Source organism: Heptranchias perlo, chromosome 11, assembly GCF_035084215.1.
Source record: "Heptranchias perlo isolate sHepPer1 chromosome 11, sHepPer1.hap1, whole genome shotgun sequence".
Classification (NCBI taxonomy): Eukaryota; Metazoa; Chordata; class Chondrichthyes; order Hexanchiformes; family Hexanchidae; genus Heptranchias; species Heptranchias perlo.
The window spans coordinates 29,890,228-29,917,878 of NC_090335.1; the positions used below are offsets into that span (position 1 = coordinate 29,890,228).

The window sequence follows — 27,651 nt, forward strand, 5'->3', positions numbered from 1 at the left end:
TTCAGTCAATCAGAATTCTACACTCTGAACAAGAATAATTAAATCTCAAAGCTATTTTGGCTATTACTTGTTGACAATACTTGATTATATCATAATGGTGTATTATTTCTTACTGGACTCCATGACAAGCAGGACATGGGGAAAGCAATACACTGCATCTCTTATAACCTTTCCTTTATTTTATACATAAAATGTTATATAAATAAAGGTTAAATGTAAAAACAGAGGATATGGCTGAACAGAATAGTGAACATCCAGTCATAAAACAGGGTATAATTAAGGAAAGGACATATGGATTTGTTTTCCAATAAAGCTGCCTACCTTATCTATGTAATTCTGAATTTGCAATCAGAAATTTATATGTAAATTGTACATGTGCAGACCTGTAGGTTGCAGGTCAGGCTACGTTTTAAGTTGAAAAGAAGGACCGAAGAGACAAATGATTCAGCACAACAAAGAAAGAATTGTTTACTGTGTTATCAATGATTTGGATATAGTCCTACTATATAGTGGTGTTGAAATTTGCAGATGATACCAAAATAGGATGGGTATAATTAATGAGTTAGAAGACCAAAGGAATGTGCAAAGGGATAAATGGGCTAAAAATTGCCAGATGGAATTCGCTGTCAATAGGTGTGAAGTGATACATTTTGGAAAAAAATTCTAACCTGTCTTATAACTGGCATTGTTCCATCAACTTTGCATGTTGGGAACTTTACTGTACCTCTCTTTTTTCTGTAGATGGCTCGGCATCTGTTTTCGCTTTATGTTAAGATCAATTTAAAAAGCATAATGAGAAAAACATGGTAGAAATTTTCCACTTCTTCCTGTATAATTCCAAACAACTGCTGAACATCTGCACCATGTCAAAATATCTAGCGAGAACACAAATGCACGAGCATACAATAGGCAATTGAGTAGATGTTACATTTTTTTAAAAATTGTCTGATTTAGTTTAAAATGGCATTTTTACATCTCAATACATTTTTTAATGCCATTTTGACCATTATTTGAACAAATTTTTGTGTTTACACTTTTAGTGTATATGGTGGAAATCCTGCCAAAAACTGCAAATTGGGTGAATTTCTGATGTGTTTAAGGTATCTGCTGTTTTTTGATCTAAGCTGAAGAATTACTTCTGTACAATAACTGGCTGTGGTTGATAACTCTTTCTGCAGATGGACTCGTCAGTTCATTCCTCTGGCTAATTCTACTATTGAGACTCTGGAATTGGAAATAGTGAACAGTAACCCAGGAATCTTCTCAGTAGAGATTGATCCTAGAAAACTTGTGAGTGTCTGCAAAAAGTAATAGCATGAACGCAGCATTTGTTTTGGTTTAGAGCCATGAAATTCACAGATAAAGAACCCAATGCTAAAGCTGCTTGTCCAACATCCAGTATTGGATGAGCAGAAATTTCCTCCATGGACATGATGATGAACCTTTATAAAACACTGGTTCGGCCACAGCTGGAGTATTCTGTCCAGTTCTGGGCACCATACTTTCGGAAAGATTTTTTTTTATTTGTTCATGAGATGTAGGCGTCGCTGGCAAGGCCAGCATTTACGCCCATCCCTAATTGCCCTTGAGAAGGTGGTGGTGAGCTGCCTTCTTGAACCATTGCAGCCTGTGTGGTGAAGGTTCTCCCACAGTGCTGTTAGGTAGGGAGTTCCAGGATTTTGACCCAGTGACGATGAAGGAACGGCGGTATATTTCCAAGGCCTTAGAGAGGGTGCAGAAAAGATTTACCAGAATGATTCCAGGGATGAGGGACTTCAGTTACATGGATATACTATACAAGCTGGGGTTGTTCGCCTTGGAACAGAGAAGATTGAGAGGAGATTTGATAGCGGTATTTAAAGTCATGAATGTTCCAGACAGAATAGATAGAGAGAAACTGTTCCCATTGGTGGAAGGGTCAAGAACAGAGGTCATAGATTTAAGGTGATTAGCAAAAGAACCAAAGGTGACATGAGGAAAAACTTTTTGACACAGCGAGTGGTTAGGATCTGGAATGCGCTGCCGGATGGGGTGGTTGAGGCAGATTCAATTGTGGCTTTCAAAAGGGTACTGGATAAGCACTTGAAAGGAAAAGAATTGCAGGGTTACGGGGATAGGGCGGGTGAGTGGGACTAGCTGGATTGCTCTTGCATAGAGCAGACACGGACTCGACGGACATGATTGGTGTAACCTTTCTATGATTCTATAACTAAATATTGGGAAGACCAAAGCCATTGCCTTCAGTCCCTTCCACAAACTTCGTTCCCAAGCCACTGACTCCATGCCTTTCCCTGGTCACTGTCTGAGGCTGAACCAGACTGCTGGCAACCTTGGCGTCCTATTTGACCCTGAGCTGAGCTTCTGACCCCATATCCTCTCTATCTCCAAGACCACCTACTTTCACTTCTGTAACACTGCCCATCTCCACCCCTGCCTCAGCCCATCTGTTGCTGAAATCCTCAACCATGCTTTTGTTACCTCAAGACTTGACTATTCCACCATTGGTGGCTGTGTCTTCAACTGCCTAGGCTGTAAGCTCTGCAATTCCCTCCCTAAACCTCCTCACCTCTCTCCCACTCTCTCCTTTAAGACATTCCTTAAAATCTACCTCTTTGACCAAGCTTTTGGTCACCTGTCCTAATATCTCCTTATGTGGCTCAGTATCAAATTTTGTTTGATAATGCTCCTAAGTAGCACCTTGGAAGGTTTTACTACATCAAAGATAAATGCAAGTTGTTGGATAGAAATTATTGTCAGAAAATATTGCACAATGTGCTTGTATCAAATTCCTTTCCCGATTTTAACAGAACTGATAATCGATTAAAGTAAACAGGTTAACGTCTCCATTTAAAGCAGCAGAGGAATTTGGTATGAGCATGTTAAGTGTTAGCCAACACTGAGAGTAATGTCTACCCATGTTTGTCTTGTATTTCAGTCTTTTAAATGTAGTCTTGTTAATAGAAGTTCTATTTTAGATTCCTTAATTTTCTTGGGATGCAGTATTGTTTCTGTTTCAAGAAATGTTCTTTACTGTACACCTTACAATATTCTGCTTCATAGTTTTGCAGATATAAGACAGAAGAAGTGTACAATTTTAAAACCTAAAAAATAGCACGAGCCAATAATTAGCAATATTTAGCCACATTCATTATGCAATAACTTGATCATTTGAAAGATAAATGTAGAACTCGGTAAAACTAGTCAATATTAATTGCAAAGGTTAGTTTACTGCTGATAAAATAACACCATGTAGCTAAGAAAGTCACTATGTGAAACCCATATGAAAATCTTTGTTGGACAAAAGCGCTTCCATGATATTGCCATTAGCTGTCAAATGTTTTGGAAATATGGTCAATAACCATTCTAGATAAGTGTGATTGTAAGCTTTGGTTATTTACGGCAAATTGAAATTAATTTGAACTATCTGAAAATAACTTGCCATTTGAGGTAAATAATTTCATAATACTTTATCTTAGATTAAGATTAAAACATTACAAAACCAGACTCCTACTGGAAATAAAGGTTTAAAATATTATATAGTGGCAAATGATGCTGAGAGGATCAGATCAATTCTATGTAGTTAATGTTATCGATACCACACTTGGACCAGGCCTATATTTGTGTTTCACTTTTGTGCAAAATAAGCTATCAAATTACTCCTGGGCCATTGATGGAAGTGTGGTGTGACAAGACTTCTCGCTAGTCTGCCCAGCATTAACTCCATCCAAATCCTAGAAAGGGGTCATCACCATAATATGGGCGGGTGTCCATTCACAACATTCGCTGAGCATCTGTCTTGGGAGGGGGCAGGCTAGAATCAGGGTCACAGAGGTTGGACGGTCTGACTGAACTGGCGAAGGAACAATTTTTTTTGTCCTGAACTGACCCTGTATTTAGTCACCACTTTTCTCTCTGAGATCAATTGCAATAGAGAAATAGCATTGTGCATGCCACTTAGGCCTGTTACATGGGAAGTACACCTGTACTGTGCTGCTCCTCTCACAGTGATGTCAGGGCAGAGGAAGGTGCAGGCAGACTCTTTTGCAAAATTGGTCTGCCCCAGCACCTGACCTTCCACATAAGTTTGCCCAGCAAATCATGGTAACAACAGTCAGCAAGGACCCTGCAGGAGCGCTATTTAAAGGGCCCTTTCCCTCCATACAGGTTAGTTGCTGGTTTGTTACTTTCACCAAGAAGACAGAAGTGAGCAGGAGCAGCTGGGAGAAGAGGGAATAGGAGGGCGCTACGCAGGAAGGTCTACCAATAGCGGGTCTTCAGGGAACACTTTCTTTCTCAACCTGACCAAGGAATAATGTATGAGATGTCAGCGCGTCAACAAGGAGGCTGTAACAAAGCTCTGTCACCTGCTGCAGCCACAATTGGGCACTGCCTATGGCTGTCAAGGTCACCATGGCCCTTAGCATTTATGCCACAGGGTTATTCCAGGCTGCAGCAGGTGACATCAGTGACATCTCCTAGTTCACTGTACGCTGCTGCATCAGGGACATGACCTACATCTCCTTCCCGATAAAGCGGGAGAAGCAAGACGAGAGAGGACTAGGCTTTGCATGTATTTCAGACTTCCGCAGGATCCAAGGGGTTATAGACTGCAAACACATTACCCTGCATGCTCCCCATTACCTGCCTGGCATCTCCCTCAACAGAAAGGGATACAATTCCCTCAACGTGCAGCTCTTTTGCAACCACAGACAGCACATAATGCAGCCAGCAGACATGATGCCTTCATCCTGAGCCAGTCCTCTTGTCACCTTTATTCCAACCAGATTGTCAGGTCACAGGTTGGCTACTTGATGACAAGGGATATCCCCTCCAGATATGGCTCCTGATTCCTGTCAGGATGCCGGGCATAGATGCAGTTGGCGTGCAATGAGAGCCATGTCGCCACCAGAAATCTTATTGGGCGTACCATTGACATGCTCAAACAACGATTTCGCTGCTTGGACTGCTTCCAATGAATACACTTCAGATGACTGTGGTGGGCAAACTCAAGTCGTTCTGGGCCTTGAGGGCCCGGCTGCAGACTGCAGCATTTTGGCGAAGGTCGGGGCAGTCTGGCTCAGCCAGCTGTGTGGCAGTGACAAGGGCACTGGTGGAGTGGCTGTCAAGAGAGCAGGCTTGCTATCATCCTGACAGAAGACAGCAAGTGCTTCTCCCATGGAGCCAATCCCACTCTTCTGGATCTATGGCCTCAGCACTCCTATAGGTCTGAGTGAGAACAGACTGTAGGAGTGATGTGATGCTCTGGAAGCCCCTGTCAACACTGGCCCCACAGATCCAAGATGACAGGTGTCTGAGCTTCCATGGCAGCAATGCGAGCTATCATGGAAACTTTCAGAGCTGTCACCAGAAGCTCCATTACGGTGGGTGCCACTGTCGTGTTTATGGTGCTGACAACTCAGTTCATGTACACGGCAGTCGGGGCCCTCAAAATCATCTAATGAGTCCTCTGGAGCACAGCTAGGATGCAATCTCGCCCTCCCGCAAGCTGGCTCCTGTGCCATCCTATTTCTCTGTCTTGGCTCCTGCATACTTGTGCCAGTGATTCATTGCATGAAGATCCCTCCCCTAACCTACCATCTAATGTGTGGAGGCAGTCTTTGAGCTGGTTCTTCCTAGGGTCAGATCGAGCATCTTCAGGAAGGTTGACCTCCTCTTCAAGTACCACAGGGACCATAAAAAATGCCGCAGGTGCCTTGAAATGGCATAAGTGACACTCGATTTCCCACCCTTCCAAACAGGCACACAGGCAATAAGCAGCGTGGCAGCATTGGCTGCACACCTGCCTAATGATGATGACCTCCCAGCACGAATTTCACATGGTCCCTGCGACCACGTGCACAGACGCGTGCAGTGTCCCCCACCTCCCCAGCACCACTCTGTGTGCCCGTTTTCAGGCAGGATGAAATTTCTAGGCCGTAGACTTTTCCTTTGAGCCATTGAAACAGTTCAATGTGAATTTGAAATGTAAGCAATGTTTAAGTGTAGTAGATGAGACTGAGTATTATGACATCATTGTAAAATATGTTTTATTTCAAATGCCATCTGTTCTGAATTATCACATTATCTCTGCAAAGTATAAAAATATCCTAAGATGATGATGCCACCACATGTGGTCTAATACAATTTATACCATGAACATACTGAACATGGCTTGATGAATTCTTTAAGAAGATTTAACACAGGTATTAAAAAACGGCATCAAAATTTTTCAGGAAATTCATGGCCCGACACAGGACCTGCCTTATCCAGGTCCTGGCTGATTTCCTTGCAACCTCACTGCACTTCCAGCCAAACGTGTACCGCTCACCCAGGGCAAATTCAGGCCCTGGGTGTCCAAAATTTTAAAAATCATTGTATTTCTGCATACATCGCCATAAGATTCTGAGATTCTGTGTTAGATCTTTTGGTCTTAACAGGCCTTCTCTGCTGACTATGAAGAATTTAAGTAGCAGACTCCACTAATTACACAAAATGTCCATACAGTCAATATAATACATTAAAAGAACTAGACTATAAAACTCAGCATTGATTTTATGTTTTGCTTTCTTCCTGTTCACAGTTAATTGTGAATCCTCAATCTACAACAGAGGTACCTGTTCAATTCTCTCCTGTGACATTGGGAAAAGCCAATCATTGCGCAACTATTATCTTCAAGTGTCCTCAGGTATGTTTTTTCATTTCTCTTCACAATCTATATCAATGATCTGGATGAAGTGATTGGGGGAACTGTCTGCAAGCTCTCAGATGACACAAATATCTATGCTAATATTAGAGCCTTGAAAGAGGAGAAAAAAAAGACGACAATCAGATCTAGATGCATTGGGGGAATGGGCCCGTGTCTAGTAGATGACATTTAATATCGATTATGCACGTAGAGTAGGGCTAACACCTAGCATGTATATACCATACCGGGTTCTGAACTAAAGTCTATTGAAAGGAAAAGAGACCTATATGTTATATGCCTCTTAGGGTTCACAACCAGTGCTCTGAGGATATATCAATACCAGATACAGTGTTAGAATGAAAAGAAAAATACTGCAGATGCTGGAAATTGGAATAAACACAGAAAATGTTGAAAGCGAAAAGTGATTGATCTGCGACGTTAACCCTCTCTCCACAGATGCTGCCTAACCTGCTGAGTGTTTCCAGCATTTTCTGTTTTTATACAGTATTAGGTTGTATTACTAGGATTTTTTTTTTATTCGTTGATGGGATGTGGACGTCGCTGGCAAGGCCAGCATTTATTGCCCATCCCTAATTGCCCTTGAGAAGGTGGTGGTGAGCCGCTGCAGTCCGTGTGGTGAAGGTTCACCCACAGTGCTGTTAGGAAGGGAGTTCCAGGATGTTGACCCAGCGACGATGAAGGAACGGCGGTATATTTCCAAGTCGGGATGGTGTGTCACTTGGAGCGGAACGTGCAGGTGGTGTTGTTCTCATGTGCCTGCTGCCCTTGTCCTTCTAGGTGGTAGAGGTCGCGGGTTTGAGAGGTGCTATCGAAGAAGACTTGGCAAGTTGCTGCAGTGCATCCCATGGATGGTACACACTGCAGCCACAGTACGCAGTGGTGAAGGGAGTGAATGTTTAGGGTGGTGGATGGGGTGCCAATCAAGTGGGCTGCTTTTGTCCTGGATGGTGTCGAGCTTCTTGAGTGTTGTTGGAGCTGCACACATCCAGGCAAGTGGAGAGTATTCCATCACACTCCTGACTTGTGCCTTGTCGATGGTGGAAAGGCTTTGGGGAGTCAGGGGTTGAGTCACTCACTGCAGAAATCCAGCCTCTGACCTGCTCTTGCAGCCACTATATTTATGTGGCTGGTCCAGTTAAGTTTCTGGTCAATGGTGAACCCCATGATGTTGATTGTGGGGGATTTGGCGATGGTAATGCCGTTGAATGTCAAGGGGCGGTGGTTAGAATCTCTCTTGTTGGAGATGGTCATTGCCTGGCACTTGTCTGGCACAAATGTTACTTGCCACTTATGAACCCAAACCTGGATGTTGTCCAGGTCTTGCTGCATGCGGGCACGGCCTTTTTCATTATCTGAGGGGTTGCGAATGGAACTGAACACTGTGCAATCATCAGCGAACATCCCCATTTCTGACCTTATGAAGGAGGGAAGGTCATTGATGAAGCAGCCGAAGATGGTTGGGCCTGGGAACTGCCCTGAGGAACTCCTGGGGCTGAGATAATTGGCCTCCAACAACCACTCCCATCTTCCTTTGTTGCAGGTATGACTCCAGCCACTGGAGAGTTTTCCCCCTGATTCCCATTGACTTCAATTTTACTAGGGCTCCTTGGTGCCACACTCAGTCAAATGCTGCCTTGATGTCAAGGGCAGTCACTCTCACCTCACCTCTGGAATTCAGCTCTTTTGTCCATGTTTGGACCAAGGCTGTAATGAGGTCTGGAGCCGAGTGGTCCTGGCGGAACCCAAACTGAGCATCGGTGAGCAGGTTATTGGTGAGTAAGTGACGCTTGATAGCACTGTCAACAACACCTTCCATCACTTTGCTGATGATTGAGAGTAGGCTGATAAGGTCTCTGTTGGCTGCTTACCTCTCGTTATATCCTCCTTTTATCATTGAATTGATTTCATCTCTAATCACTAAGGCTACTCTTCCCCCTCTTCCATTTTCCCTATCTCTCCTGTAGACCTTATAACCCAATCCTTTGTCGGGTACATGCCAGTGTTGTAGCTGTACTGGAACAGTTTGGCTAGAGGCGCGGCTAGTTCTGGAGCACAAGTCTTCAGCACTACAGCCGGGATGTTGTCGGGACCCATAGCCTTTGCTGTATCCAGTGCGCTCAGCCGTTTCTTGATATGATGTGGAGTGAATCGAATTGGCTGAAGACGGGCTTCTGTGATGGTGGGGATATCGGGAGGAGGCCAAGATGGATCATCCACTCGGCACTTCCGGCTGAAGATGGTTGCAAACGCTTCAGCCTTGTCTTTTGCACTCATGTGCTGGACTCCGCCATCATTGAGGATGGGGATGTTTACAGAGCCTCCTCCTCCCGTTAGTTGTTTAATTGACCACCACCATTCACGACCGGATGTGGCAGGACTGCAGAGCTTTGATCGGATCCGTTGGTTGTAGAATCGCTTAGCTCTGCCTATAGCATGTTGCTTCTGCTGTTTAGCATGCATGTAGTCCTGAGTTGTAGCTTCGTCAGGTAGGCACCTCATTTTTTGGTACGTCTGCTGCATGCTCTTCTACACTCCTCATTGAACCAGGGTTGATCCCCTGGCTTGTTGGTAATGGTAGAGTGAGGAATATGCTGGGCCATGAGGTTACAGATTGTGCTGGAATATAATTCTGCTGCTGCTGATGGCCCACAGCGCCTCATGGATGCCCAGTTTTGAGCTGCTAGATCTGTTCTGAATCTATCCCATTTAGCACGGTGATAGTGCCACACAACACAGTGGATGGTGTCATCAGTGAGAAGACAGGACTTCATCTCCACGAGGACTGTGCGGTTATCACTCCTACCAATACTGTTATGGACAGATGCATCTGCAACAGGTATATTGGTGAGGACGAGGTCAAGTAAGTTTTTCCCTCATGTTGGTTCGCTCACCACCTGCCGCAGGCCCAGTCTGGCATTTATGTCCTTCAGGACTCGGCCAGCTCGGTCAGTCGTGGTGCTGCCGAGCCACTCTTGGTGATGGACATTGAAGTCCCCCACCCAGAGTACATTCTGTGCCCTTGCTACCCTCAGTGCCTTCTCCAAGTGGTGCTCAACATGGAGGAGGACTGATTCATCAGCTGAGGGAGGACAGTAGGTGGCAATCAGCAGGAGGTTTCCTTGTCCATGTTTGACCTGATGCCATGAGATTTCATGGGGTCCAGAGTCAATGTTGAGGACTCCCAGGGTCACTCCCTCCCGATTGTATATCACTGTACCGCCACCTCTGGTGGGTCTGTCCTGCCAGTGGGACAGGACATACCCAGGGATGGTGATGGAAGAGTCTGGGACGTTGGCTGAAACGTATGATTCTGTGAGTGTGGCTCTGTCAGGCTGTTGCTTGACTTGTCTGTGGGACAGCTCTCCCAATTTTGGCACAAGTCCCCAGATGTTCGTGAGGAGGACTTTGCAGGGTCGACTGGGCTTGGTTTGCCTTTGTCGTGTCCGGTGACTAGTGGTCCGATGCTGGGTGGTTTGTCCGCTTTTATTCTTATTATGACTTTTTTTAGCGAGATTTTACAACCGAGTGCTTGTTAGGCCATTTCTGGATGATCCAATAAAATACAAAAAGTGCTATGGTGTCTTTGTACAAGACTTTAGTTAAGCCTCATCTAGAATACCATGTCCAATTATGGTCCCTTCACATGATGGGTGATTTTGAGACCCTGGAAATGGTTTAGAAGAGGTCCACTAGATTGATTCGTGGCATAAAAGTCCTTAGTTACCACAATAGGCTTGGAGAGCTGGGTCATTTTACAGGGTTGTCCCTTGAAATTCTTGGCAAATAGATTTTTCTAGGCAGCATCTAGTGATCTTTGTCACATTAGTCAGGCAACAGCTCCCTAATGAATGAAGTAGTTCGCTGATGCTCTCTTTAGGCCGGTGGTCCACATTATTTCCTTACCAATGGAACCAGAAAAGCAAAGAGAGAGCTATCCATTTCTACAGAAGTAGGTTTCCCATAGATGCAAGGAGCAATTGACAGAATCCAAAATGGCACTCAAAACCTCATATGAGAACCCCCTCAATTTCATAAATAAGAAAGGCTCTCATTCCATTAATGTACAGCATGTATGTGATGCAAATGACTTTATCCTACATGTTAATGCCCACTGCACACAAAGCTGTCATGATACTTTCATCGTGCGCCAATCTATCATACCAGCCCTGATGACACAAAGCCCTGCATCAAAATGGTTGATTGGTGATCAGGGCTATCCTCTGCAGTCATGACTTATGATTCCAGTAAGACTTCCATAGACAGAGGGCGGCATGGCATTACGACATGTGTGATTGAGCATATTATGACCATTTTTGAAGTCTGGTGCAGCCCTGCAATACAGCCCAGTGACAGCCTCCAGAATTATTGTAATTTGCTGCACACCATATAATATCCCAATGAACAAAGACTCACTGCTTCCAGAAGCTGAATGAGATGATTGGGGGAGGAGGAGAGAAGGATGCACAGAAAGGAAAAGACATGGAACAGGGCAGCCAGTAGCCAAAGAAATGAGGATCCAACTTATAACTCAGTGCTTTCAATGATCAAAAGTTGACACACCAAATACAACGACTTCACACCTGTTCTCCCCCACCACGCTCAAAGACTTCTGCTTATTTCCTTTTTAGGACAGAAATTAAATGTTTCCCCTACCATCATCTAATTCCCAAAAGTTGCAAGCATACACAGAAATGAACTCCGAACTCTATGCGATGAAGCCATATTTACTCAGAAGAAGTGCCAAAAAAATCCATTCACCCGATCTAGAACTAGTTAACACTGTGTCTACTACTTGTGCCAGCTAGCTTACTTGCTCGAGCTCTTAGTCTGCTATCTCTACGAGATGCTTCCTGAGTGACCAGAGGTTTACCACTGAGTGGCTGGAATGGTTCACTTGGAGCCTTGGAGGCCTGAGGTAAATCTCATCCCAATGAAGCAGCTGTCCCAGATGGATCAGTTTTCCACAGTGATTCTTTTACAGTATTAAATGATACTGGGCTCATGCCTGAAGCTCCCTCATGCGTAAGCATAGGAGTGGGCCTTAAGGAAGCAGACTAATTGGCACTCTTTGGAGAGTTGGTGACATCTGTGACCACTCTTTGCAGCCCATTAGCGCAGGGCACAGTTTCAGAGGTGCTAGTAGGTCTTTGAAGCCCTGTGAAAGTGCAACGTTCAGGTTCACCCTCAAGACGTCTATTGAAGCAATGATAGCTGTCACTCTGGAAGTCACCACTGTCCTTAGTACCTCCTTCTGGGCAGTCACATACTCCAGGGTGTACTTTATTTTGTGAAGGACTTCCTGCAATGTGTTGCAGATGTGCAGAGTGGGCTTCTCCAACTTCTTCATGATCTCAACCATGGAAACCATCTCCATTGCCTGCACATGAGATCTCTGCTCCAAAGTGACTGTTCTTTTGAAGACTGAGCCCCTGCAATCTGTCCCTAAACCTGTCCATCATGAGCAGTTGTTTCTCCAACCTCCGTGGAACGGGAAGTCAGGCAGTTTCTATAATGGGCGACCAAACTTGCTGAGTATTTCCGGCTTATGATAAATGTTAGGTTCCTAATTCAGTAGAGAACCAAGCTGAATACAAAAGTACAGGGGAGAACTGTACTTTTGTATTCAGCTTGGTTCTCCACTGAAAGGAAATAAGAGGAGCAAAGAATGTATGAGAATAGATTAGTGGAGAACATAAAAGGGAACCCAAAAGTCTTTTATAAATATGTAAATAGTGAAAAGGCAGTCAAAGGAAGGGTGGGGCCATTGGGGACCAAAAAGGAGATCATCTTGAGGAAGCAGAGGGCATGGCTGAGGTACTAAGTGAGTACTTTGCAGCTGCAAAGGTGCTGCCAATGTCACAGTACAGGAGGAGGTAGTAGAGAAATTAAATAGGATAAAAATAGATAAAGAGGGTTCACTTAAAAGGTTGGCAGCGCTCAAAGTAAAAAAAGTCACCTGGTACAGATGGGATGCATTCTAGGTTGCTGAGGGAAGTAAGGGTGGAAATTGCAGAGGCTCTGGCCATAATCTTCCAATCCTCCTTAGATTTGGGAGTGGTGCCAGAGGACTGGAGGGTTGCAAATGTTACACCCTGTTCAAAAAAGGAGAGAGGGATAAACCCAACAACTACAGGCCAGTCAGCCTAATGTCGTTGATGGGGAAACTTTTAAAGATAATAATCCGAGACATAATTAATTGTCACTTGGAAAAACATGGGTTAATGAATGACAGCCAGCAAGGATTTGTTAAGGGCAAATCGTGTTTGACTAACTTGATTGAGTTCTTTGATGAAGTAAAGGAGAGGGTTGATGAAGGTAATGCGGATGATGATGTGTATATGGACTTTGAAAAGGTGTTTGATAAAGTACCACATAATAGACTTGTTAGCAGAATTGAAGTCGATGGGATTAAAGGGGCAATGGCAGCGTGGATACAAAATTGGCTAAGAGACAGAAGGCAGAGAGTAGTGGTGAACGGTTGTTATTCAGACCGAAGGGAAGTATACAATGGTGTCCCCCAGGGTCGGTATTAGGACCACTGCTCTTTTTGATGTATATTATTGACCTGAACTTGGGTATACAAGGCAAAATTTCAAAGTTTGCAGATGACACAAAACTCGGAAATGTGGCGGCTCACCACCACCTTCTCTAGGGTAATTAGTGATGGGCAATAAATGCTGGCCTCGCCAGCGACACCCACAGCCCATGAACGAATGAAAAAAAATGTGAACAGTGAGGAGGATAATAACAGACTTCAGAAGGACATAAACAGACGGGTGAAATGGGCAGACGCATGGCAGATGCAATTTAACGCAGGGAAGTGCGAAGTGATGCATTTTGGTAGGAAGAGTGAGAAGGCTGTTAAAAAAGCATTTGGGATCCTTGGCTTTATAAACAGAGGCATAGAGTACAAAAGCAAGGAAGTTATGCTAAACCTTTATGAATCACTGGTTAGACCTCATTTGGAGTATTGAGTCCAATTCTCAGCACCACACTTCAGGAAGTGTCAAAGCCTTGGAGCAGGTGCAGAGGAGATTCACTAGAATGGTACCCGGGATGCGGGATTTCAGTTACATGGAGAGACTAGAGAAGCTGGGGTTATTCTTATTAGAGCAAAGAAGGTTAAGGCGAGATTTAATAGAAGTGTTCAAAATCATGAAGGGTTTTGATAGAGTAAATAAGGAGGAATTGTTTCCAGTGGCAGAAAGGTCAGTAACCAGAGGACACAAATTAAGGTAACTCGCAAAAGAACCAGAGGTGAGATGAGAATTTTTTTTACGCAGCGGGTTATGATCTGGAATGCCCTGCCTGAAAGGGTGGTGGAAGCAGACTCTATAGTAACTTTCAAAAGGGAATTGAATAAATACTTGAAGGGGAAAAATTTGCACGGCTCTGAGGAAAGGGCAAGGGAATAGGACTAATTGCATAGTTCTTAGAGCTGGCACAGGCACGATGGGCTGAATGGCCTCCTTCTGAGCTGTATCATTCTATGAAATCTGCACTGCCAGTTTTATGCCCCAGTGGCAAGTTGAAAATCTGCCCCAGTGTCAGTTGCTTTTGAAGAAATAGTGGATGAGTATAAGAGCAGTGCAGTACTTTGAAAACGCACGTGAAGCTGTCATAACATATGATGACCTTTTACCTGCCTTCACCAATCTTCTCTTGCCATCTCGGCTCTGACCTCACCATCTCTTACAGTGTCTCTTGTCCGTCTGCCGATTCTCTGCAGAGCTTGCTCCTCATACAGACTCAGAGGTTTCAGTATTGGTTCCTCCCCTACTTGCAATTTTCTGTTGGTTATATACGACCTTTTGCTTTGCAGGAAATACTAAAGGAACATCAGTGGCATAGAAACTTGTTTACCCTCATATAAGCACATACACCCCATGATGACAAGAGATGCAGGTGCATTGTCCTTTTAAATGAACTGTCCTTCAAGATTAGCATAACGCATTGTGGCAGACAATGAGTTCCCAGTGTAATTTTGAGTTAAAATGATGCTTAGTGGTTCAGAATTTCCCCTGTGGATAACTCAGTTTCCCTGACATCCAGGTGATGACGTAAAAAGCACATGAAAAGTAAGGAGGTACAAGATGTGCATTGGAACAGCGCCTGGACTTACCTTGGCCACCCTTGTATGGTCATTGGTGAGTGAAAGTGCAGTTCCAGTGCACTTCCTGGGCAATCCTACCATAGACGAAAGTCTTAAAAAAAAATCAAATTGCAACACCTTTTGTACACCTCATCAAAACATTTAAGCTAAAGCTTTAACATAATATCTACCATTACCAACAAGCCAGGGGATCAACCCTGGTACAATGAGGAGTGTAGAAGAGCATGCCAGGAGCAGCACCAGGCATACCTAAAAATGAGGTGCCAACCTGGTGAAGCTACAACTCAGGACGACATGCGTGCTAAACAGCGGAAGCAACATGCTATAGACAGAGCTAAGCGATTCCACAACCAACGGATCAGATCAAAGCTCTGCAGTCCTGCCACATCCAGTCGTGAATGGTGGTGGACAATTGAACAACTAACGGGAGGAGGAGACCCTGCAAACATCCCCATCCTTAATGATGGCGGAGTTCAGCACGTGAGTGCAAAAGACAAGGCTGAAGCGTTTGCAACCATCTTCAGCCAGAAGTGCCGAGTGGATGATCCATCTCGGCCTCCTCCCGATATCCCCACCATCACGGAAGCCAGTCTTCGGCCAATTCAATTCACTCCACGTGATATCAAGAAACGGCTGAGTGCACTGGATACAGCAATGGCTATGGGCCCCGACAACATCCCAGCTGTAGTGCTGAAGACCTGTGCTCCAGAACTAGCTGCACCTCTAGCCAAGCTGTTCCAGTACAGTTACAACACTGGCATCTACCCGACAATGTGGAAAATTGCCCAGGTATGTCCTGTCCACAAAAAGCAGGACAAATCCAATCCGGCCAATTACCGCCCCATCAGTCTACTCTCAATCATCAGCAAAGTGATGGAAGGTGTCGTTGACAGTGCTATCAAGCGTCACTTACTCACCAATAACCTGCTCACCGATGCTCAGTTTGGGTTCCGCCAGGACCACTCGGCTCCAGACCTCATTACAGCCTTGGTCCAAACATGGACAAAAGAGCTGAATTCCAGAGGTGAGGTGAGAGTGACTGCCCTTGACATCAAGGCAGCATTTGACCGAGTGTGGCACCAAGGAGCCCGAGTAAAACTGAAGTCAATGGGAATCAGGGGGAAAACTCTCCAGTGGTTGGAGTCATACCTGCAACAAAGGAAGATGGTAGTGGTTGTTGGAGGCCAATCATCTCAGCCCCAGGACATTGCTGCAGGAGTTCCTCAGGGCAGTGTCCTAGGCCCAACCATCTTCAGCTGCTTCATCAATGACCTTCCCTCCATCATAAGGTCAGAAATGGAGATGTTCGCTGATGACTGCACAGTGTTCAGTTCCATTTGCAACCCCTCAAATAATGAAGCAGTCCGAGCCCGCATGCAGCAAGACTTGGACAACATCCAGGCTTGGGCTCATAAGTGGCAAGTAACATTCGCGCCAGATAAGTGCCAGGCAATGACCATCTCCAAAAAGAGAGAGTCCAGCCACCTTCCCTTGACATTCAACGGCATTACCATCGCCGAATCCTCCACAATCAACATTCTGGGGGTCACCATTGACCAGAAACTTAACTGGACCAGCCATATAAATACTGTGGCTACGAGAACAGGTCAGAGGCTGGGTATTCTGTGGCGAGTGACTCACCTCCTGACTCCCCAAAGCCTTTCCACCATCTACAAGGCACAAGTCAGGAGTGTGATGGAATACTCTCCACTTGCTTGGATGAGTGCAGCTCCAACAACACTCAAGAAGCTCGACACCATCCAAGATAAAGCAGCCCGCTTGATTGGCACCCTATCCACCACCCTAAACATTCACTCCCTTCACCACCGGCGCACTGTGGCTGCAGTGTATACCATCCACAGGATGCACTGCAGCAACTCGCCAAGGCTTCTTCGACAGCACCTCCCAAACCCGCGACCTCTACCACCTAGAAGGACAAGAGCAGCAGGCACATGGGAACAACACCACCTGCACGTTCCCCTCCAAGTCACACACCAACCCGACTTGGAAATATATCACCGTTCCTTCATTGTCGCTGGGTCAAAATCCTGGAACTCCCTTCCTAACAGCACTGTGGGAGAACCGTCACCACACGGACTGCAGCGGTTCAAGAAGGCGGCTCACCACCACCTTCTCGAGGGCAATTAGGGATGGGCAATAAATGCTGGCCTCGCCAGCGACGCCCACATCCCGTGAACGAATAAAAAAAATAATATCTTGCGTGATTTTTTTATTTTATGATTTTAATAAACAAAAAGAGAAAACAAAAGCTGAATTCATTCTCTAATTGTGTGCACAAATCACTTTTTATTTCATTAACCAATTGCTAACAACTCTGTTTAAAAAAGGAAAAATAGAGTTGTAACTTCCAATCTGCATACTTGTTTGTTGACTATTAATAGGCACTACTAATTACAGATTTTTTGAAACTTTTGTTGAAAGTAAATTATCTGTTATTGCTGAGAGAAACATTTGCAGATTTCTGATGTAGCTAACTACCTTCCATTCTTTCAACAGTTGCAAGAGTGGACATTTCATCTGTCAGGAGTAGGCTTGCTTCCCCACCAGATGGAACCTGTTAGTATCACCGCATGTGTCAACTCTCATGCCTCAGTTATCGTGCCTTTCGGGAACCCCACTAATGAGCTTCTTCTGGTGGATGTGGTGCTGACAGGTGATGAACATTGTTTCATCATTTATCTACTTGAATGTTCATCAGTGTTGAATGACTTTATAGTAGTTATCGGCTCAGTAGCTGAGCACATTTTTAAAGCATGATAGTTAGCAAAACATGCTCGCGTTAAATATTAGATTTATCACGTTCTTAAATGTTTTAATTGGCTTGCCCTGACAGATTATTGAGTTTATCCAGTAAGTAGCTGAGCAGTTCATACCAGGATGATTACAGGTTCAATCCACAATCTATGCTGAGCTAGTTGATTTTAGCTCGGGAAGCAGTTACGGCACTACAGTTGACCACAGCATTTCTGGTTTAGGGAGGAGTAAATCAGCCAAGGTTCCCACCTTTGATTGCTTTCCAATAACTCCTCTGAAAAGTTAACCTTTAAAGACATTTAATGAGGACAGAATTGGGCTTGATTGTGATGCTGGATCTCATTGTTCCAATTGAATAAAGGCTACCTATGTGAGGTACTTGAAGGTAGGTTGTGCCCGTGGAACCATACTCTAGCAAGTCAGTCAATGACTTCAGAAGAGATGGCACAAGAAGAAAATTGCTAATAAAAATACTTTACATAGAATTACATAGAATGCACAGCACAGAAACAGGCCATTCAGCCCAACAGGTCCAGGCTGGTTTTTATGCTCCAAACGAACCTCCTCCCCCCCCCACTTCATCTAACCCTATCAGCACATCCTCCTATTCATTTCTCCCTTATGTATATGTCTAGCTTCCCCTTAAATCTAGCATCTATGCTAGTCGCCTCAACTACTCCTTGTGGTAGTGAGTTCCACATTCCAAACACTCTCTTGGTAAATTCCTGAATTCCCTATTGGATTTATTAGCGACTATCTTATATTTATGATCCCTCATTCTGGTCTCCCCCACAAGTGGAAACATCTTCTCTACCTCTACCCTATCAAACCCTTTCATTGCCTTAAAGACCTCCATCAGATCACCCCACAGTCTCCTCTTTTCTAGAGAAAGGAGCCCCAGCCTATTCAATCTTTCCTGTTGGCTGTAACATCTCAGTTCTGGTATCATCCTGGTAAATCTTTTTTGCACCTTCTCCAGTGCCTCTATATTTTTTATAATATGGAGACCAGAACTGTTCACAATAATTTAAGTGTGTCTAACCAAGGTTCTATACAAGTTTAATGTAACTTCTCTGCTTTTCAATTCTATCCCTCTAGAAATGAACCCGAGGGCTTTGCTTTTTTTATGGCCTTATTAACCTGCCTCACTACTTTTAGTGATTTGTGTATCTGAACCCTCAGGTCCCTTTGCTTTTCTACCCCATTTAGACTCTTATTTTCCAAGGAGTGTGTGGCCTCCTTATTCTTCCTACCAAAATGTAATACCTCTCACTAATCTTTATTGAAATTCATTTTGCAAGTTTATTAATGTCTTCCTGCATTTTGTCGCAGTCCTCCTCGATATTAACCATACCCCCTAAATTGGTGTCGTCCGCAAATTTTGAAATTGTACTTCCGATTCCAAATCGTTTATGTAAATCGTGAACGACAGAGGTCCCAGCACCAATTCTTGTGGAACACCACTTCCCACCTTTTGCCAGTCTGAGTAACTACCTTTAACCCCTATTCTCTGTTCTAAGAACATAAGAAATAGGAGCAGGAGTAGGCCATATGGTCCCTCGAACCTGTTCCGCCATTCAATAAGATCATGGCTGATTTTTGGCCTCAACTCCACTTTCCTGCCCGATCCCCATATCTCTAGAGTCCGAAAATCTATCTGTCTCAACCTTAAAAATACTCAATGACTCAACATCCACAGCCCTTTGGGGTAGAGAATTCCAAAGATTCACAACCCTCTGAGTGAAGAAATTCCTCCTCATCTCAGTCTTAAATGGCCAACGCCTTATCCTGAGACTATGCCCCCCTAGTTCTAGGTTCTTCAGCCAGGGAAACAGCCTCTCAGCATCTACCCTGTTAAGTCCCCTCTGAATCTTATGAGTTTTAACGTGATCACCTCTCATTCTTCTAAGCTCTAGAGAGTATAGGCCCATTCTATTTAATCTCTCCTCATAGAACAACCCTCTCATCCCAGGAATTGATCTAGTGACCGTTCGTTGCACCACCTCCAAGGCAAGTATATCCTTCCTTAGATAAGGAGACCAAAACTGTATGCAGTACTCCAATGGTGATCTCACCAAAGCCCTGTACAATTGTAGCAAGACTTCCTTACTCTTGTACTCCAACCCCCTTGCAATAAAGGCCAAAATGCCATTTGCCTTCCTAATTGCTTGCTGTACCTACATGCTAACTTTCTGTGTTTCTTGTATGAGGACACCCAGATCTCTCTGAACACCAATATTTAATAGTTTCTCACCATTTAAAAAATATCCCTTTGCAGATTCTTTGTGTCCTCCTCACAGTTTACTTTCCCACCTAGCTTTGTATCGTCAACAAATTTGTATACGTTACACTCAGTCCCTTCATCTAAGTCATTAATATAGATTGTAAATAGCTGAGGCTCAAGCACCGATCCTTGCGGCACTCCACTAGATACAGCCTACCAACCTGAAAATGACCCGTTTATTCCTATTCTCTGTTTTGTCCGTTAACCAATCCTCTATCCATGCTAATATATTACCCCCAACCCCGTGAGCCTTTATCTTGCATAGCAACCTTTTATGTGGCACCTTATCAAATGCCTTTTGGAAATCCAAATATACTACATGCACTGGATCACCTTTATCTACCCTGCTAGTTACATCCTCAAAAAACTCTAACAAATTTGTTAAACATGATTTTCCTTTCATAAAACCATGTTGACTCTGCCTAATCATATTATGATTTTCTAAGTGCCCTGTTACTACTTCCTGAATAATGGATTCCAGCATTTTCCTGACGACTGATGTCAGGCTAACTGGCCTGTAGTTCCGTGTTTTCTCTCTCCCTCTTTTCTTGAATAATGGTGTTATATTTGCTACCTTCCAGTCCGCTGGGACCATTCTAGAATCTAGGGAATTTTGGAAGATCACAACTAATGCATTCACATATCTCTGTAGCCACCTCTTTTAGAACCCGAGGACATAGGCCGTCACATCCAAGGGATTTGTCGGCTTTCAGTCCCTTTAGTTTGTCCAGTACTTCTTCTCCACTGATATTAAATGTTTTAAGTTCCTCACCCTCATTTGCTCCTTGGTTTCCCATTATTTTTGGCATGCTTTTTGTGTCTTCTATTGTGAAGACAGATACAAAATATTTGTTTAACGCCTCTGCCATTTCCTTATTTCCCATTATAATTTCTCCTGTCCCAGCCTCTAAGGGACCAAAGTTTACCTTTGCTACTCTCTTCCTTTTTTACATATTTGTAGAAGCTCTCACAGTCTGTTTTTATATTTCTTGCTTGTTTACTCTCATTCTATTTTCTCCCTTTTTAGCTATCTTTTGGTCATCCTTTGCTGGTTTCTAAAACTCTCCCAATGCTCAGGCTTACTATTATTCTTCGCAACATTATAAGCCTTTTCTTTTAATCTAATACTATCTTTAACTTCTTTAGTTAGCCACGGATGGATCACTTTTCCAGCGGAGTTTTTATTTCTCAATGGAATTTATATTCGTTGAGAATTCTGAAATATTTCTTTAAATGTCTGCCATTGCTTATCTACCGTCATACCTTTTAATCTAATTTTCCAATCTACCTTTTCTGTTTTGTAGCCAGCTTTCTATCCATTCTGCTACTTTCTCTGGGCTTAGTCATGAGTCTACTATGCGGTACCTTATCAAAGGCCTTTTGAAAATCCAAATCTATTATATCTACTGCATTACCCTTGTCTATCCTTTCTGTTACTTCTTCAAAGAATTCAATAAGGTTGGTCAAACATGACCTTTCCTTTTGAAATTCATGCTGACTATTCTTTCTTATATTTTCAGTTTCTAGATGTTTTTCTATTGCATCTTTGAACAAGGATTCCATTATCTTTCCTACCACAGATGTTAAGCTAATTGATCTATAGTTCCCTGGATTTGTTCTATCTCCCTTTTTAAATATAGGAATCACATTAGCTGTCCACCAGTCCTCTGGCACTATTCCCTTTCTTAATGAATTTATATATATATGTAATAGTGCCTCTGCTATCTCTTCCCTAACTTCGTTTAATATGCGTGGATGCAATCCATTCGGAGCAGGGGTTTTATCCTCTCTAAGTTTGATTAGTTTATCAATTATCTCTCCCCTTTCTATCTTAAATATCTTTATATCTTTTTTGATCCCTTCGTCTAATGTCATGTCCATCATGTTAGTCTCCCTGGTAAATACTGAGGCAAAGTAATTATTTAATATTTCTGCTATTTCACTATCATTACCTGTGAGTTTATCATGTGTATCCCTTAGTGGCTCTTTCCCTATCTTGATTTTTTTCTTTTGTTATTTATGTGTCTATAGAATACTTTGCTATTTCTTTTTATATTCCTTGATAGCTTAATTTCATAGTTACTCTTTGCTGTCCTAATTGTTTTTGACTTCTTTCCTAACCTTTGCTATTCCCTTTTGTCATCCTCTCCTTTGTTGTCTATGTACTTAGTGTATGCCTTTTTTTAGTTTCAATTTTGCCCTTATTTCTTTATTCATCCATGGTTTATCATTACTGGCTAGTTTGTTCTTGCTTTTTGGTGGGATATATTTCTCCTGGACTCTCTTGGTCACCGTTTTAAATATTTCCCACTGCTGTTCTATTTCTTTGTTTGTCAGTAAATTTTTCCAGTTTATTTTCCCTAGTTCCATTCTCATCCCCTTAAAATCAGCTTTTTATCCAATTTATTACTTTGGTCTTTGCCTTACTTATGTCCTTTTCAATCTTTATGTTAAACCTTATTATGTTGTGATCGCTATTGCCTAGATGTTCCCCAACGCTTACTTCTTTTATCTGTTTTGGTTCATTTTCCATTACTAGATCCAACAGTGCTTCCTGTCTTGTTGATAATTTAGTTTTGTAGTTTCTCTTTGCCTTCCACTGTCTCTCATTATGGAAATTTCTTGTGATAACAGTAATAAACAACATGGAAAGCCTTGGAAAGAGCTACTAAACTCACAATCATGCAGAAGATTGAAATTAGTTACTATTACAATTTCATTCTGAATCTACTGTAACAAATAACTTTAAACCAAACCAACTCTGATTCATATTGATTCCTCCAAATACCATTGCAGTATATTTGGATTTTTGTTAGTACTGCCTAGAGTAAATGCAGTTAAGAGCTAGCAGCAGTCCTTGAAGAAACTAAGGCAAACTATGAACTAGGAATTATTTTTATTGTTTAATATGAATATAACAAGTTTAAGGTGTTAGCTCAGTTTTGTTTGTCTTTAGTTTGCCAAGGTCACTGAATCAAAATAACACTATTAAAATGATTTTGGTTAAGTGTTTTATTATTGCATATCTAGTTTTAATACTAAATATAGCGATATATCTAGAATTAACACTTTCATTGTGAAATGTTCCACCATATGTTAATTTGAAGCTCATTTTGAAGTGATGTGTTAGAAAAAATACATTTGTGTCATCGATTCTTTCCTTTGATATGGTAGTGAATTGTAAAAGTATTTTAATCTTTTAATCTTCATTTGTTCAGGTAATGAACAAGTCAGGAGCCATCACACTCCTTCAGACCTGCTACAATCCATCAACAAAGAACCTGTTTTCTGCATTCCACTGAAGCAAAAACAAGGTAGTAATTTGCCAAGTCTTCTAACAATAGAGTACAACATTACAGTTTTCACATCCTACACATTTTGCATACATGGTATCGGAAATGATTATTTAATTATATGTCTATTTATTGTGTGTCATTATTATCTTTCTCATGTTGAAAATTTGCATGCTATGCAGATATAGAGTGTTCAAGCTACTGGGAGCTATATAACATGACTCAAAAGTCACAGAACAAACCATTCTGCTAATTAAGTTATTTTAAAATATTTTTTGAGTCTAGCTTTGTATTACATCTGTCACTGTCACTTTATTTATTTGTATTATTGAGTACAGATTTTGGTTATAATGTATTTTATTTGTGGTCTTGTTGTTGCACTTCTCAAAGCCCTACGTAAATTGGAGTACATACAGCATACATTCACCATTGCATGACTACAGTACATTAAATGTCTGTTTTTCCATGTGTAAGGAGTCTTACAACACCAGGTTATAGTCCAACAGTTTTATTTGAAAATCACAAGCTTTCGGAGGCTCTCTCCTTCGTCAGGTGAGTGAGAACACTCACCTGACGAAGGAGAGAGCCTCCGAAAGCTTGTGATTTTCAAATAAAACTGTTGGACTATAACCTGGTGTTGTAAGATTCCTTACATTTGTACACCCCAGTTCATCACCGGCATCTCCACATCATGTTTTTCCATGGCCAGACAAGGCCTTGGAAATTACCAGACCCCCCATTTCTATGGAAACCCCAAACAAAAGGTGGCTTATAAAAGTTTAATATAACTGTGACAAAATATTTCCTGGATACATATGAATGAAATAATAGCAACAAAAATATGTGAATAGTTTAATTGCTTCCATGTTTATTATTCTCACAAATGCGCATATATAGACTTAAGTAGGATATCGGACAGAAACTAAAGAGAAAAATATTATGCAGGGAAAATTTGGTCACTATCTTTGATGTTTTGGGGCTAGTTTTTCCTTTGTGGTGGAAACTGCACTCTGTCCACCAGTGTAACTCCATTGAGAACAGCACAATTTTCTTCAGTGCACCTTCATCACATATTCACAGCGAACACTCTGTGTTATTAGCACCCTATTATAGACAAACCGGGCGCTAAATTGGGCCTTGTAGAGCCCATTGTTTCAGCGCTACACGGACTCTCCGACATCCAAGATGGCGTCTTGGATGCGCACGGACGTTTCCAGGGTGACGTGCGCCGGACGCCATCTTAGTATAGGAGTTGGCGCAGGTAACGAACGCTGGAATCATGTAAAGTAGGGAGAAAATGGCTTCAATCAGTGTGCAATGCTGATTTAAAGCGATAAGTCCCAAAATGGTGTCTAACGCCCAACTCAACACAGTCTTAACCCCGACCATTTGAACATGTCTTAGGGTGCCTGGAGGATTAGGGTTAGGGTTACCCTAACCCTAACCCTACCAATGCTATTTAAAGGGACCATGCAGGGTTTACAGGTTAGTGGCTGGATTATTGCTTCTGGCTGCCGAGACATTTGTAACTGTTTTTGGAGGTCTCCTACACTTGAATACTAGGACGTGGGGACATAGCCTAGCAATTAGAGCCAGAGCATGCAGGAGTGAAGTTCGGAAGTGCTTCCACACGCAAAGGGTGGGAGACGTTTGGAACGCTTTTCTGCAGACGGCAGTTAATGTTAGCTCACTTGTGAATTTTAAATCTGAGATTGATAGATTTATATGAACCAAGGGAATTAAGGGATAAGGGGCTAAGGCAGGTATATGGAGTTAGTTCATAGGTCCACCATGATCTCATTGAATGGCAGAACAGGCTCGAGAGGCTAAATGCCACTGCCACTTGCTCCTTTTGATATGCACCGCCTTCTCCTGCAAGAAAGTGGGACGTGTGTCTGGGTGATGTGACTGTCATGGTTGAATAGCTGCCAGTGTGTGTGGCCTGTGAGTTGTGGGTGGGCAGCTTGCAACAGTGGTAATGTGTAAGGGTGAGAGGAAGCATCTGGTTGGAAGAGTTGAGTATTGATGGAAAGAGTTTGTTGGTATGTGGGTGATGGGGGGGGTGTAGTGCGTGGTGAAGTTGGTAGAAGATGCCACTTGATGGTTGACCTCACTCACTTGACCACTCTTGTCAAAGCATTGAACTTCTTCCTGCACTGCATCCATGTTCATGATGCTGTGCGCCTGGCATTGATTTCATTCCCTGTTGCCTCCCACTGCCTTTTGGATATATGTCTGGAGGGCCTTTTGCCTCTGCCCCCCACACCCCCTGCAGTTATAGGATGTCCCTCCTTCTGTCCACCTCTTGCACCAAGGTCTCCAGTGCATCAGTAGAGAACCTTGGTGCATGCACTCTCGCAGGCCTGGTACCAACTCAGATTGGTGAGGTCTGGTGTGCGGATTGGAGAATGTGGGATTTAGCAGTGTGCAACCTTTATTCAATGTTTTAACACAACTCATCAGTGTGTAAACATAGGGATGGGACCTGCATCTGTGTTTTATGTGTGCGATGTCTGATCTCTGTGGAGACAGTGGACTGTTATTTTCAGCAAATAACAGGTACCAGCTACCTTTAAGAGATTTCTAAGAAACATCCTCCCTTTGAGATTGAGCTCCCCCTGGTGGTGGAAAGTGCAAATTGCATTGATTCCAAGTGCAAGGCCTGGAATGGAACGCTGATTGCAGGTGAGTCCTCGGGTGGGCTGAAACTTGCGCCCTGCCTGCGCAGGGGTCATTGGGCGCGGGGTAATAGCACATCATGCTACATACGCCCAAAAACGGCCCCTATCCAATTTTGCCCCCTCTGTCTCTGGAGAGGAGGAAAATCCAGCGCTGTTCCAATGGTTGAAAGGATCAAGGCACCAATGTGACTTGCTGCAGTGTCTGAGTCACTGGTGCTTCTTTAGGGCATTGATACCACAAATTTAGTTGACTTTTCAGTTGAGGTATTACTGTCTGTAATCTGGCAAAGGGTGACCCAGCTTTTTGACCATGAGGAAAGGAAGCCCACAAATGCAGGCCCATGGAAGGAGGTGGTCTTGGCAGTAAGTACCATCTCTAGCAAAACCCGCATGGCTTCAATTCTGAAAGAAATTCATGACTTCTCCAGTATAGTCAAGATAACAGGAGGCTATCATAACTTGCAGCAATGCACTGCATCTTTCCCAGTTGCAGCCACCTTGCCTTGATTGCATTAAACACCAGCTGCAGCTTACCAGCAATGTGCAGAAGGTCACACAATACCCTTCACACCCACTCCCTAGGAGGGAGAGAGAAAATGGGGGACTGCAGGCTAGGTTAGCCTGACATCAGTTGTCGGAAAAATGCTGGAATCCATTATCAAGGAAGTGGTAACAAGGCACTTAGAAAATCATAATATGATTAGGCAGAGTCAGCATGGTTTTATGAAAGGGAAATCATGTTTGACAAATTTACTGGAGTTTTTTGAGGATATAAGTAGCAGGGTAGATAAAGGGGAACCAGTGGATGTAGCATATTTGGATTTTCAAAAGGCATTTGATAAGGTGCCACAAGATAAGGGCTCATGGGGTTGGGAGTAATATATTAGCATGGATAGAGGATTGGTTAACGGACAGAAAACAGAGTAGGGATAAATGGATGATTTGCAGGTTGGCAGGCTGTAACTAGTGGAGTGCCGCAAGTCAGTGCTTGGGCCTCGGCTATTTACAATCTATATTAATGACTTAGATGAAGGGACCGAGTGTAATGTATCCAAATTTGCTGAGGATACAAAGCTATGTGGGAAAGTAAGCTGTGAGGAGGACACAAAAAGTCTGCAACGGGATATAGACAAGTTAAGTGAGTGGGCAAGAAGGTGGCAGATGGAGTATAATGTGGGGAAATGTGAGGTTATTCACTTTGGTAGGAAGAACAGAAAAACGGAATATTTTTTAAATGGTGAGAAGCTATAAAATGTTGGCTTTCAGAGAGATTTGGATGTCCTCACACAAAAAACACAAAATGTTAGCATGCAGGTACAGCAAGCAATTAGGAAGGCAAATGGCATGTTGACCTTTATTGCAAGGTGGTTGGAGCACAAGAGTAAAGAAGCCTTACTGCAATTGTACAGGGTTTTGGTGAGACCTCACCTGGAGTACTGTGTATAGCTTTGATCTCCGTATCTAAGGAAGGATATATTTGCCTTAGAGGCGGTGCAATGAAGGTTTACTAGATTGATTCCTGGGATGAGAGGGTTGTCCTATGAGGAGCGATTGAGTAGAATGAGCCTATACTTTCTGGAGTTTAGAAGAATGAGAGGCGATCTCATTGAAACATACAAGATTCTGAGGGGGCTTGACGGGTAGATGCTGAGAGGTTGTTTCCCATGGCTGGAGAGTCTAGAACTAGGGAGCATAGTCTCAGGATAAGGGGTCAGCCATTTATGACTGAGTTGAGGAGGAATTTCTTTACGCAGAGGGTTGTGAATCTTTGGAATTCTCTATCCCAGAGGGCTGGGAGT

The 27,651-nt window shown here is 43.2% G+C and overlaps 1 protein-coding gene across 1 annotated transcript in view; it reads left to right on the top strand.

The window, feature by feature from the left end:
- LOC137327209 (cilia- and flagella-associated protein 47-like) overlaps positions 1-27,651 on the top strand; it is a 602,936-nt gene that overhangs the window by 509,523 nt on the left and 65,762 nt on the right. The window contains exons 55-58 of the mRNA XM_067992778.1: positions 1,179-1,290; positions 6,581-6,685; positions 17,337-17,493; positions 23,097-23,192. Of these exons, the coding sequence (XP_067848879.1) occupies positions 1,179-1,290; positions 6,581-6,685; positions 17,337-17,493; positions 23,097-23,192 (470 nt within the window). The remainder of the gene's footprint in view (positions 1-1,178; positions 1,291-6,580; positions 6,686-17,336; positions 17,494-23,096; positions 23,193-27,651) is intronic.